At 47.2% G+C, this 14,045-nt stretch overlaps 2 protein-coding genes across 13 annotated transcripts in view; one reads left to right on the top strand and one right to left on the bottom strand.

Moving 5' to 3' along the window:
• LOC125881969 (5'-AMP-activated protein kinase subunit gamma-2-like) overlaps positions 1-14,045 on the bottom strand; it is a 54,630-nt gene that overhangs the window by 22,373 nt on the left and 18,212 nt on the right. For 2 of the 3 annotated variants that reach the window (XM_049565496.1, XM_049565497.1), the window contains 3 exons: positions 12,216-12,409; positions 11,997-12,106; positions 664-884 (listed from right to left, as the gene is read on the bottom strand). In XM_049565496.1, the coding sequence (XP_049421453.1) occupies positions 664-884; positions 11,997-12,106; positions 12,216-12,409 (525 nt within the window). Of the gene's footprint in view, positions 1-663; positions 885-5,391; positions 6,908-11,996; positions 12,107-12,215; positions 12,410-14,045 lie in introns of those variants that run through there. The other variant, XM_049565494.1, reaches the window with a different exon arrangement.
• On the top strand, positions 7,783-8,593 carry LOC125882017 (uncharacterized). 10 transcript variants are annotated; one of them, XM_049565637.1, is made up of 4 exons: positions 7,788-7,875; positions 8,008-8,051; positions 8,096-8,271; positions 8,316-8,593. In XM_049565637.1, the coding sequence occupies exons 1-4, from the start codon at positions 7,842-7,844 to the stop codon at positions 8,542-8,544; spliced, it is 483 nt and encodes a 160-aa protein (XP_049421594.1). In that variant the 5' UTR covers positions 7,788-7,841; the 3' UTR covers positions 8,545-8,593. The 10 variants fall into 10 exon arrangements, 7 of the variants coding, with proteins under 7 accessions (XP_049421589.1, XP_049421594.1, XP_049421596.1 ...); XM_049565632.1 differs by having other exon boundaries at positions 7,783-8,051; XM_049565639.1 differs by having other exon boundaries at positions 7,788-8,051; positions 8,096-8,359; positions 8,448-8,593.

Consider the following 14,045-nt stretch of genomic DNA (forward strand, 5'->3'; position numbering starts at 1 on the left):
TGAGACAGACAGGGGTCACACTGACCTTGCCCTTTGAGAACTAAAATCTAATCAGGTGGACGTTGATTCAAAGTGGACGTCTGTGCCAAATTTTAAGATGTTGTTGAGAGATTGCGTTTATAAAAAGAGACAGATACAAAGTAACAGTGACCTTGACCTTTGAACTTCAAACTCCAATCAGTTGACCGTTAGGTGGACGTTGGTGCCAAATTTGAGGAAACTTCCTGAAGGTGTTCTTGAAATATCTCGTCTACAAGAATGAAACACACAAGGTCACTGTGACCTTGACCTTTGGCCACCAAAACCTAATTAGTTCATCGTTGCGTGAGTGGACGTTTGTGCCAAATGTGAAGAAATTTCACAGGACGGACAGACACCCTGAAAACTTAAGGTCCCTGTCTTTGACTGTCACTAGTGTGTGGGAAGATAAACATAATCTCTTCATCTCATCAGTATTTCGGCTGCAGACTTTAATCTTTAACTGAACATCTTCATGTTTTAATCTTTTTAAACTAAAGCTGTCAGATACATGTGACGCACAACAAGTACCTCGAGTGTGTACTTCAGTACAGTTCTTGTACTGGTCTTCACCTCCTGCCACATCACACAGCACAGACAAACAACTGCCAACAAACATGGAGGATCACTGATTGCCTCACTCACCAGCCTCCCGACAGGAAGAGGAGGAGCCAGAGGAGGTGGCTTGAAGCTGGAGGAGAAGGAGGAGGAGTGCTGTCCAGTGTCAGGAGGGGAGGAGAAGGAGCGCAGTCTCCTGGTCTCTGGACGCCTCGGCTCCGTCAGGTACGTCTCCAGACGGAAAACACTCACCTCCTCCTGACGGGGGAGAGATGGAGGCTGAGAGGGAGGGGAGGAGAGGCTGTGGGCTGGGTGTGGGGGGGGGACAAGAGGGAGAAAAGGAGAGTCAGTATCTGAGTTTTCAATGAACCTCTGGGAGTAAATGAGGAGATGTGGCCCTCTGCAGGAGACATCGGCTCACTGCAGTGATGGTGGAGGTCAGTCCTCTGTGACAGCTGGCTGAGGACTCACACGTGATGTCAGGTCTGTTTCTTTATTTAACCCTCTGAACTCAGCTATAGAAACATGTCTCCTTACTGTGATGTCATTTCTTGGAATATCTTCAAATGCTTCAGGTATGGCATGATGTCATTCCTTCATTTACTGTAATCAGTTATCCTGTTAGGGGTCACAGAGGTGTGGAGCCTATCCCAGCTGACACTGGGTGAGAGGCAGGGTTCACCCTGGACAGGTCACCAGACTATCACAGGGCTGACACATAGAGACAGACAACCATTCACACTCACATTCACACCTACGGACGATTTAGAGTTACCAGATAACCTGCATGTCTTTGGACTGTGGGAGGAAGCTGGAGCACCTGGAGGAAACCCACACTGACACAGGGAGAACATGTCAGAGCACCTGGAGGAAACCCACGCTGACACAGGAGAACATGTCAGAGCACCTGGAGGAAACCCACGCTGACACAGGGAGAACATGTGGGAGCACCTGGAGGAAACCCACGCTGACACAGGGAGAACATGTCAGAGCACCTGGAGGAAACCCACGCTGACACAGGGAGAACATGTCAGAGCACCTGGAGGAAACCCACGCTGACACAGGGAGAACATGTCGGAGCACCTGGAGGAAACCCACGCTGACACAGGGAGAACATGTCAGAGCACCTGGAGGAAACCCACGCTGACACAGGGAGAACATGTCAGAGCACCTGGAGGAAACCCACGCTGACACAGGGAGAACATGTCAGAGCACCTGGAGGAAACCCACGCTGACACAGGGAGAACATGTTGGAGCACCTGGAGGAAACCCACGCTGACACAGGGAGAACATGTCAGAGCACCTGGAGGAAACCCACGCTGACACAGGGAGAACATGTCAGAGCACCTGGAGGAAACCCACGCTGACACAGGGAGAACATGTCGGAGCACCTGCTTTGCTCTGGGGCCACTTTTGCAAAATGGCAGGAGGCCAGGGGCCAGTCGCAGCGGCCCCACTCAAGTCAGGCGTACAAAAGGGAGTTTGTAGGCTGTTGGGATGTTTGGGGTTTAGCTCGGACGTCTGTCAGGTGGTGCGGAGATGCAAGGATCCTCTCCTGGCACTCTGGTACCATAATTCCCAGTGTACAGTAAATGAATTTATTTCAGTTTTAACATCACTCCCGCCCTGTCGCGGGTCACATTTGGCCCCGCAGGCTGTAAGTTGAGAATCATTGCTCCAGGTATTGCGGTTCTTGTCTTAGATTGATAGATATACAGAGTTATGCAGACAATGTCCTGCTGCCATCACGTGGAAATTCCACCAAAATACTCTGCACCGCCATGTGGTCATGAGGTCATGAGGTCATGAGGTGACAGAAGCCTTCACATTCTGCTGGAACAACAAACAATGTTCTGGATATTATGGTTGTTATCATAGATCAGTTTAAACAGGATCATGCAGACAACAGCACTCTCCCCAGACCGTCCACAGGACGTCTGCTTTTAAAGGACTAATGCTGGTTTTCTGCAGCAGAGAGCTCAGAGGACGTTAAAAAAAAAAAAAAAAATCATGTAATGTTCCTTTAAGTCCAGAGGCTTTCTGGGAGCCAGATCACATCATGTTTGTGGAGAAATTCTGAAAACCATGAATACAAACGAAAACAAACTGAGACACAACAATAGAGAGCAGGAAGTACACACTGTGTGTGTGTGTGTGTGTGTGTTACCTTGTTCCTTTCTCAAATACACACTCACATCAATCTGCTAATAGGAAACTCTACATGCCGGCACTTAAACAGATTAGAGCAGAGTGACTCTCTCTCTCTCTCACACACACACACACACACACACACACACACACTCACACACAGCAGAGTTAATACTCTGTGATACTAATAATTAATACTCTCTCATATAAAGACGTTGTTCTAGTGAGAGACGGATTAAAAACATTTCCCATAATGCACCTGGCAGTTACAGTTGATGATGAACAAAAGATGAGCGGCTGTGTCTGAGAATATCTTTGATAAAAAGCTCCAAGTTTAAAAAATGAAACCTGATATTTGTGATAAGTGTTTTTAAAGATCTTCAGAGGGAACCAATGAGCTTAGAGCTGAGACAGGAAGTGAGACAGTGTTGAGGACGCTGTGCACGTGGGATTCACTGACCGTAAGAGAATCTCTAAAGGTTCAGTGTGTCAGGTTCAGGAGGATTCAGGTGTCTATCAGTGAGGATTACAGATTACAGATTACAGATTACAACCATCTGAAACTTCTCCTGGTCAGAATTCCTTCAGTGTTGATTGTTGAGGAGCTGAATTATCCTCAGAGGTCTCGTCCTCTCAGAAACACACACAGCAGCTGATTGACACCAGGAAACACTCTAAACAAACACACGCCATGTTTAAAAAAGAAATCAGTGTTTTCCTGACGCTGCTTGTCACAGAGGGGCTGCTAACTACGCTGACATGAATGTGAACACATGAATGTCCCTGTGCAGAGCCGGTGTTTAGTTTGTCTGCTCTGGGCTACTGTAGAAACATGGCGGAGCAACATCCCGACATGCTCCTGGATCAACGTCCCACATCACATTCCAGGACCAGCACTGCAATCCACCAATCAGAGCCCTCTGACATCATCAGTGAGCTGCCCCTGAGCTTCTTCAGCGCTAAACTAGTTATTTTTCCAAAGTGAAGTTGGTACACTAAACAAAAACCTTATCAGCTACTGATTAGCGAGTTAGCTCGCTAGCTAGGTAGGCTATGCTAACAAGTAACAAAGAGTTTGGGTCGTAGCATTTGATGGTCGTGCAAAATGAGGACCTGCTGCCTGCTGTGTCTCATTCTGAGGATACGAGGACACGACCGACCTTATTTCAGCTGGTTATACACTAAAGAAATATATTAGCTTTAAATCAGACACACTGGAGCTATAAGTTTTCACAAACACACAACAGGATTTTAAGTCGGACACCTCCTGGATCAGGGAGTGGAAAAACACTCTCTGTGAGGACAGGACACAGGAGGAACGGTGAGTTTCAGCTGGACGTGACGGTGAGAGGACCTGACAGCATCTCCCTGCAGATTTATATATGTGTTGAGACTCCTCTGTGTGTCCTCTCAGAGCAGACCGAGCCGTTCTTACGGGGAGATTACAGCACGGTGAAATGATACAGACTGACATTAACCTCATCTCACACAGGCTGCTACAAACAGTGATTACAGGTTTAGTTTTGGTGGGAAGAACTGGTCTGCTGACGCACACTGAGTCCAACTGTGTTGCTCCACCTGTGCAGCCGTAACAGGATTACATCTGTTTGTTAGCCTTTTCTCTTTGTTTCTGCTCTCTGTGAGGAGAACAAGAGCTGGAAACACACTGTGTGTGTGTGTGTGTGTGTGTGTGTGTGTGGACTTGGTACCATTCACCACATACACACTGCAAACACCCAGAGTGGTTGGACAGAGGTATAAAACACGTCTGTGGCAGCAGGTTTATAAGCTACCATGTGTGATGTGTAGAAAACTAAATATCTAAACCAGAGTAAAAGTCCAATGACTGGAAACAGCTTTGGCACCGGGCTCCACTCATTCCTGTGGAAGTTGCTGAGCGGCGCATGAAGCCCAAATCGCTCCATTTCGGTGTGATATTACCTGGACGATATACGCTGCATCATTGACTTACTGCCGCCAAGCGTGGTCGAGCAGAGCCAAGCAGCCAACTTCCAGTTTAGCGTTCTGCTAGCTTTCCAGATGTTATTGTAACAGATGGATCAGATCGCCATGGTGGTACGAGTAATTTCACGGGGACTGTGAAGCTCAAAAAAAGTATTAACTGATTTACAGACGTCTCTTTCGCAGTGTAAGACTACGAGGAAAATTATTTTTGGGCCCAGCGGCATCCCGTGACCCCAGAAACTGCAGGACCACTGTTTGGCCACTGCCAAAACTGGCCTCACAGCTCAGCGCACTTCCTGGAGGCCTGAAATAAACTGGAGGTCTGCATCGCAGCGACGCAAGGTTACATTTCTGGGGAGCTGTACATCAGGCTACAGTGGACGGTACGTATCCATGCAGAGCGTACGCTGTGGGAGTGGCGACGATTTGACGCAGAAGTCTGAATCCTGCTGAGACTGAAAATGTCGTGTGACCGTTAAACCTCTGTCAGGTGCCCAAACATAAACCTGCCTTTACAGAAATGTGCAATAGAAAAGACATCGCTGAGTGACGGGGACCCTGGCTGGTTGCTCCTGTGTATGTGCTGGTTGCTATGGTGATTCTGCATGGTTGCTAGGGTACCCATGTGTTTCTATCTAGTCTCAGAGCAAACAAAACTACGACTAGCTCAAAGCCAAGCGTTCATGCACTGGTTTGTCTTACTCTTGTCCAGAGGGCCGACGGGTTCCGACCTTCCTCTGGTCATCTGTCCGAACTCGTGGCCCTGCGTCCTGTCTTTCCGTCCATCCCCCTCCTCGCTGAAGGATGTCCTGCGTCCTGTCCGTCTCTGCAGCAGCTCCCTCCTCTTCCTGTTGGACAGAGGAAGCAGTTGGACGTACAGGATCCCGCAGGGCTCCGACCGCCGTCGCATCCTACATCTGTCTGTCTCCCTCTGCCTTTTGCCTGTCTGTCCTGCTGCTCTGTCCTCCGCCATAATCCACGATGCAGACTTTCTCCTGTCTTTGTTCCTGCCTGTCTCTGTCCTCTTCCTGTCTTTCCTGTCCTCCTCCTCCATGTTGGATTCAGACTTCCTGTGTTCTTTCTTGCTGCCGCTCTCGCTCTTCTTGTCCTCCATCTTTAACTCTCTGTCCGTCTGTCCACACGGTTCAGACTTCCTCCTCAGCATCATTTTGTGTGTCTGTCTGTCTCTCCTGTCTGCCTCCTCCTCCTCCTCTTCTTCCTCTCCTCCTCCATACGGCTCACTCCTCCTCCTCCCTGTCCATCTTTCCTTCTCCTTCCACTTCTTCAGCATCAGGCTGCTCAGACGTTTCATCGCCATCAAATCAGTTCATTCGCAACAAACACTGATATAAAAACAAACGCCTTAAAACGACCCTACGGAGGAAATACCACCGTCCTCCATTTACACAATAGAAGTTTGATTCATGAGCAGTAACATACAATAATACTCAGTTTAATACAGGCAGAGGTTTGTCTGTGTAGCTAAGGAAGCTAATGTTAGCTAACGTGTTCGTCACTAAAAAACTTCAGTTTGCCGACGATATGACTCTTCTCTGTTTCATCATCAGCATCGTAACAACGGCCACAGCTGCTGCTGTTTGATGTAACATTGATCAAACTAAACAAAAGATAAGAATCAATAAAATAAATGAAGACAAAATGGCCTGTGGTCAGTTCAAATATGTTAGTATATTAAACCAACTACGAATTAAAAAAGATTTGACTGAAGTAATGACGTGAAAAAATGATAAAGTACAAAGATTTTTAAGTCAACATTTTCAGGTGAATCGAGGCATCAGCTACGGAACGGTGTCGCGTGATGTGTCCCAGCTGTGAAGAATCCAGGGAAATTAATTTAAACGTTAACAGCCAACAAGCCTGTTCTGAATGGAGTCTGTAAGTTGTTGTGACCTCCAGAGTGAATCCCGTTAAATCTCTTTTCCTTCAACCTGAACTCAACAAGGAGGAACGGAGACGATCTGAGAGTCAAACATCAGCTGACAGGAGAGTAAAAAAACACAGCTTCAGTTCATCCAACGGCGCAGAAACATTCTCAGACTGCTTCTTTTATCCTGTCGTACGTCCAGTGTGGTGGTCAGTGCAGACAGACAGACAGTCAGACAGACAGGTGATCAGGTCAGACAGACAGACAGGTGCACTGACAGTCAAACGTTGGTTAAAGTGTTTGTCCAGAGTGTTTCAGAACTGCAGAGTCTCACTGTGTTTATAGTCCTGTGTGTGTGTGTGTGTGTGTGTGTGTGTGTGTGTGTGTGTGTGTGTGTGTGTGTTGTCAGGCCACACCGCCCTCTCCTGTCTACACTGCAAAAAATGAACATTTTATTGTTGCCGTTATTATACTGTTCACTACGTACAGCCACACTGAACCTTCACACACGTCTTCTGTTCCTGTTCAGTGTTTCCTCGCTCAGCAGTTCGTTTGATGTCCTACAGGTGAGCACTTCATGAACGGCATCATGCACTCAGGTTCGGTGTGGACAGGTAAAGTTAAAGGAACAGTTCAGATTTTTTTGAAGTGGGGTTTTATGAGGTACTTATCCATAGTCAGTGTGTTACCTACAGTAGATATCAGCTGATGTGCCCCCAGTTTGGAGAATCAGTCCAATGTGGGAGCAAAGTAACATCCTGCTGTGGACAAAATGTATTCCATCTATCCATCCATCCATCTATCCATCCATCCATCTATCCATCCATCCATCTTTATTCTCTTATCCGGAGCCAGGTCTCGACTTTCCAGCTCCTCCTGGAGGACCCCGAGGTGTTCCCAGACCAGATAAGATCTATAATCCCTCCAGTGTGTTCTGGGTCTGCCCCGGGGCCTCCTACCAGCTGGACCAGGAGGATCCTGATCAGATATTGAACCATCTCAACATGAAGGAGCAGCGGCTCTACTCCGAGCTCCCTCCAGATGTCTGACTCCTCCCCCTATCTCTAAGGCTGAGCCCAGACACCCTACAGAGGAAACTCATTTCAGACGCTTGTATCTGTGACCTCATTCTTTCAGTCACTACCCAGAGCTCATGACCATAGGTGAGGGTTGGGACGCAGATGGAAAATTAGCATCTCCAGGTTTCCTCCAGGTGCTCTGACATGTTCTCCCCGTGTCAGCGTGGGTTTCCTCCAGGTGCTCTGACATGTTCTCCCCGTGTCAGCGTGGGTTTCCTCCAGGTGCTCCCACATGTTCTCCCTGTGTCAGCGTGGGTTTCCTCCAGGTGCTCCGACATGTTCTCCCTGTGTCAGCGTGGGTTTCCTCCAGGTGCTCCGACATGTTCTCCCTGTGTCAGCGTGGGTTTCCTCCAGGTGCTCTGACATGTTCTCCCTGTGTCAGCGTGGGTTTCCTCCAGGTGCTCCCACATGTTCTCCCCATGTCAGTGTGGGTTTCCTCCAGGTGCTCCCACATGTTCTCCCCGTGTCAGCGTGGGTTTCCTCCAGGTGCTCTGACATGTTCTCCCCGTGTCAGCGTGGGTTTCCTCCAGGTGCTCCCACATGTTCTCCCTGTGTCAGCGTGGGTTTCCTCCAGGTGCTCCGACATGTTCTCCCTGTGTCAGCGTGGGTTTCCTCCAGGTGCTCTGACATGTTCTCCCTGTGTCAGCGTGGGTTTCCTCCAGGTGCTCCCACATGTTCTCCCTGTGTCAGCGTGGGTTTCCTCCAGGTGCTCTGACATGTTCTCCCTGTGTCAGCGTGGGTTTCCTCCAGGTGCTCCGACATGTTCTCCCTGTGTCAGTGTGGGTTTCCTCCAGGTGCTCTGACATGTTCTCCCTGTGTCAGCGTGGGTTTCCTCCAGGTGCTCTGACATGTTCTCCCTGTGTCAGCGTGGGTTTCCTCCAGGTGCTCTGACATGTTCTCCCTGTGTCAGCGTGGGTTTCCTCCAGGTGCTCCCACATGTTCTCCCCGTGTCAGCATGGGTTTCCTCCAGGTGCTCCAGCTTCCTCCCACAGTCCAAAGACATGCAGGTTAACTGGTGGCTCTAAATTGTCTGTAGGTGTGAATGTGAATGATATTTTCACAGCTCTTCTGACTGGATTTGGCAAAAGTTTGATTTATCAGCTGACTCCGCTGGTGATGAAGAAGTTCCCCGGTACAGATCCAGTGTTCATTGTTGTTTCACCACTGATTGTTCTGATGGAGGACCAGATATGAGAGGCTTCACAGCCATGCAGATCAGTGTTCACAACACTTGGGAGAGAAATGGAGCTGTGTGGACAGGCGTGTTTTTGCAGTGCACCTCTCTCCCTGTGTGAGGACGACAAAAACAAAAGCACTTCCTGTGCTCCATCTGGGCCTGATGTGCTTCAGTTGGTTTATTTAAGGATCACAGTTACAGGGATTATGAGCAGCGTCCTAATATCAGCTCATTGTTGACTTACCGAGCAGCAGCAGGCACAGATCTGCTCTGACTCTGTTATCATGAACCACCTCAGGCTCCTCGGCCCAGCAGAGGGACGCAACATGTGAAACAGGAACAGGCTGATGGATGTCACATCAACATGTGACCTGATGATGGCGCCAGACAAAAAGTCAGACGATCACCAAAGTTATCACACGCACTCTCTCTCCTGTGTGTGTGTGTGTGTGTGTGTGTGTGTGTGTGAGAGAGAGAGAGAGAGAGAGAGAGAGAGAGGGAGGGAGAAAGACAAAGAGCCAGCTGCCAAAATTTCTAACTGAAGAGTTGCCAAGTTCAGCTTCCGGAAATTTCTACGGGAGGGGCAACAAGAAGCAGTGTGTGTGTTTGTGTTGAAACACATTTTTAACCAACACAGTGAGGACATTTGGAAAATGAGGACATATTGGCCTGTTTGAGGGTTAAGACTTGGATTTAGGGTTCACCTTATATTTAGGGTCACTAAAACCAGTGTTCAATTCATCAGCGACCTTTTCTTCCATGACGAAAACGAGATGATGAAAAAACATTTTTGTTGTTTGACGTGATGTAAATGTTGGTGGTGGACTGTCGGACACTGAAATCTGAGAACGGCCGTGCTTGTAATGATCTTCAGATGCCTGATGAGCGACAGGCTGTAAACTCCAGTAAATAGTCAGCACCAGGATGTTTGGGTTGGTGCGAGTTGTGAGCTGTAACTCAGCAGTAAATACTCAGCCGTGTGTGTCTGACTGTGGATGGTGGAGCTGCTGAATGGATTTGTGGAGTTTGTTAGTTGCAGCAGTGGCTGTTAGCAGCTAGCTCCGCTCGCAGCCTTCACAGCTTCACCCCGCAGGACTCCACTCAGCCCGGACTGGAGAAGGTTTGTGGGTTGATGGTGTTTGACAGGCAGGTAGGAGGCTCAGTTATCTGTGAGTGTAGCTGTGCTGTAAGTCAACAGTCTGAACTCAGATCAGTTTTCTCTGACAGAGATGAAAGTTTAGTTTGAATCACCAACTCTGTGAGAGGACACCAGTTTAAACCTCCAGACTAACATGTTGCACATGAAGAAACAAGTTATGTTTCTGCTTCTTAACAGTCACATGGATAAGTCAGAGTTTACAATGAACCTGGGGACAAATCCTAGTTGGCTCACATTAGTTATTTGTTGAGAGCAGAAATAGAGGACAGGACTCAGACTACATCTAAAGTAGCTGTCAAAGTTAACACCGATGGAGTTCAGAGATTTTCAACTAGAAGCCCTCAGAGTACAAAAAAGACGCTGGGTGTGGCACTTTTTCCTCCACACTGTATACACTGGTTCTCATCGGGAACAAACTGGGACACAGACCCTTAACGTACTTATCTTATCCGGGTCTCAGGGGCAGCAGGCTGAGCAAAGCACCCCAGTTAAGTGGTTTCAGTGTAAAATTCAACATAACACACACATACACACACACACACACACACACACACACACACACACACAAGGGTTAGACTAAAACATGTAGTTGTGCTGGTTACTGTAAAGTAAGAGTCAAGGAGCTAGAGAGGGTCCTCACAAAGATAGAGAGAGAGAGAGAGAGAGTGTGTGTGTGTGTGTGTGTGTGTGTGTGTGTGTGTGTGTGTGTGTGTGTGCTTAATAAAAGCAACAGCTAATCCGATTTCTTCCCTCTAATAGAATCTAAATTGATTTTTAATTCAATAATCTTCAAATTAAACAAACTGCCAGCTACTGGCAGAACACACACACACACACACACACACACACACACACACCTTGTTCTCCGTTGAATCAACAACATTTCACCCTTTGACCTTCATTTTCACAATATCAACATATCAGAACAGTTAATATGATGTATTTTCGTACGGCAGGAGGAAGTGGAGACACGTCGTCCATCTTCAGAAACAGTCTGTGATTCTGATTTCTAATAAACAGCAGTCTGTAAAATTATCTTACTTTTGAGAAGCTACAACAGAAAGTACTTCATCAACAGGAGGTACATGTGTAACACTATGAGACTTTTACCTCTGGTACTTAGGAACGTTTAGCGTTTGCTCGCTCCTGTACTTAACTTATTAAGTTAAGTAATTAACTTATTACTTTCATTAATGTTGCTGTAAGATACTGTCATTACCGTCTGTCCTGCATCTCTCTCTCTCTCTCTCTCTCTCTCTCTCTCTCCGTCTCATTGTGTCATGTGGATTACTGTTAATTTATCATGCTGATCTGTTCTGTACGACATCTATTGCACGTCTGTCCGTCCTGGAAGAGGGATCCCTCCTCAGTTGCTCTTCCTGAGGTTTCTACCGTTTTTCCCCCGTTAAAGGGTTTTTTGGGGAGTTTTTCCTGATCAGCTGTGAGGGTCATAAGGACAGAGGGATGTCGTATGCTGTAAAGCCCTGTGAGGCAAATTGTGATTTGTGATATTGGGCTTTATAAATAAATTAATTAAACTAAATTTGTTTGTTGTGTTTCATATCATAGGCCCACAAATATTAATCCATAACTCATCATAATCAGACTGTGATCCTCTGCCTGACCTTCCCTGTGTCCAAGGAGATTCATTTATTAATTTAATGGTTCTATATCATCACAGTATTATTAATATCAGCAGGGAGTGTAACCCAAAGTGGTAACCACTGTGTGTGAACGCATGAATGAGTGAATGAGTCAGACCTGAACTGTGATAAACAACATGACCCTCATCCATTTAACATCAACATCAGTTCTTCTGGGCTCATTTTGGTTGACTTAAGTAACTGATTACTCTACACAGAGAGTAATAGTGTAAGGTAATTGATTACTTTCAGCAGCAGGGAGGAGGGAGAACATGTTTGATTGATTTGGGTGAACTGTCCCTTTAAGAAGTGGAGCAGTTTCAGTGTGCTTCAGTCACATGATCAGCAGGTGGCGGTGTTGTACCTCTGGCCTTGTCTCTCTTGGTGCGGCTGAATAGTTTGATGCCGACAGGGGACGAGGGTTGCTGGTTTGAATCCCTGGAGGCTGACCTGAAGATCCCACTGAAACTCAGCCTGACGCGCACACACACACACACACACACACACACACACACAGAGTCATGACCTTCTTCTTCTAGTGATTCTGCTGCAGCCTGTAGCCAGGTGTGTCAGGTGTGTGTACCTGCGTGGAGACTTGGAAGGAGAGTCCTGCTGGGGGGGTCCGGTCTGGTAGGGGAAGATGGTTTTGGAGGAGCTGGGACTCATCTTGGAGCTGGAGGTTCGGGCAGGAGCGGAGCGAGGGCTGGAGGGCCGGCTGAACGGAGCCCGATGGAGGAAGCTCCTGGTGGGGCTGGCAGAGTGGCACAGAGGCTCCCCCTGCAGGACAGGAGGACACGTTACAGACTGTGGTGGGTCACCAACCCATAAGTGACCATCTCTGTCTCCTCCACTCGTGTTTGCAACAAAACCTGAGATTTACATGTTGGAAAGCTCTTGTTGAGAAACTGAACTGTGGAGTTAGACTGTTAAACTGTGTCCAGGATGTTTTGGGCGGGGCTAAAAGCCTGCTCAATGATGTAATGGGCCAAGCCTTAGCATAAGCCCCGCCCTTACACTACATAAGAACTTGATCTGTTAAGTTTTGTTGTTTGGCATCATGTCACTCCAGTGTGTGATTTTAGACAGCATGTAATGTAATGTGACACATCAGCGTCAGCCTCCAGTGTGACATATAACGTACATGTCAGCAGCTCTTTATAAACAATAACAATGACATCACTTGTCAATAACGGTGATCTCGTCCTCTGCTAAGACGGTAAGGAGCTCATTATTTTTACTATTTGTGGACATTTAGGGATTAATGGAAAGGCTACACCTCCTTACTTATGGTTATGCTAAATTAGTGATTAGCTAGCCGTGAAGTAATTAGAGATTAGCTCCTTATGAAGTATTATGTTAAAAGACAGGAGGTTAAGGTTAGCGTAAGGCCTCATTTACACCGCAAGTGATGCATTTGAAGCGGTCCACAAGCGTAGCGGCAGCACACGTGTATTCACACCAAAATCGAACAGACGCATCGTGCAGCAGCCGCTGCTGTCCCGTCAAAATACAAACCACACCTGAACAGTTGGTGGCGGTATTGCACCGTGTTTGCAAATCTCCAATAAACCCCAAAGAAGAAGAACTGTATTAGCTACTTACGGTTATCAAAGCCAATTGCGATGGCGACCGCTGCCCATGCCTTCTCCTTCCTTCGGTTGTCTTTATGCAATGGATGTCGGACATCATAAAGGTCAACATGCTTTTCGACCTCCTCAATTAAACTGTAGTCGTCCATCTCCAAAATATGAAACATGCGGCTGTCAGGTCTCATTTGGTCAAGGGGACGTCTACGGTGGCCGAGAGACCTCACAACACACGCAAACACGAGTGTGTGTGTGTGTGTCAATGTCGTCATGTACTATGAATTATAAAGTGGATTATTGCTACATTTGGTCTCGTAGTTCTTCACTACATCGTAACGTTGTAGCAGCGTTCAAATAACTGTCACGTTGTACTAGTGGTGGGCACGGTTTGTAGCTGCGTCTTGTGTACGCTACAAACAGAACGTGTTTGTAGTTAAATGTCTCAGTGTTCTTCTTCTTTGAGTTAGCTGCTAACTGCTACTTTTTAAATCGCCCACCATGGGTCGCCTGTAGAACATGACATGACCTAGTAATAGTGATTTTGGACGGTTTTGACGGCTTTAGAGTTTTGTTTGAAGTTTGTTTTTACTCGTTAAATTGGTCCAAAATCACTTTTTAGTTCTCGTTAATGTCCCCGACCTCTACACAGCTGATGTTTCAGGGAACAAAGACCAGGTGAGTCTGTGTGGGTCCAGTCAGCTGGATTCATAAAGATTTTGAGTCAAAGGTCCAGTGTGTCAGGTTCAGGAGGATTCAGAGGTGTTTATCAGTGAGGATTACAGATTACAGATTACAGATTACAGATTACAACCAGCTGGAACTTCTCC

Source organism: Epinephelus fuscoguttatus, linkage group LG21, assembly GCF_011397635.1.
Source record: "Epinephelus fuscoguttatus linkage group LG21, E.fuscoguttatus.final_Chr_v1".
Lineage (NCBI taxonomy): Eukaryota > Metazoa > Chordata > Actinopteri > Perciformes > Serranidae > Epinephelus > Epinephelus fuscoguttatus.

What these genes read in the sequence shown, in the direction of transcription:
- LOC125882017 (XM_049565632.1), top strand. Translation starts at nt 7,842, where the DNA reads ATGTTCTCCCCGTGTCAGCGTGGGTTTCCTCCAGGTGCTCCCACATGT. An exon ending in TCAGCGTGGGTTTCCTCCAG is followed by an intron (nt 8,052 to 8,095) that starts GTGCTCCCACAT and finishes GGTTTCCTCCAG; the next exon opens with GTGCTCCCACATGTTCTCCC. An exon ending in TCAGCGTGGGTTTCCTCCAG is followed by an intron (nt 8,272 to 8,315) that starts GTGCTCTGACAT and finishes GGTTTCCTCCAG; the next exon opens with GTGCTCCCACATGTTCTCCC.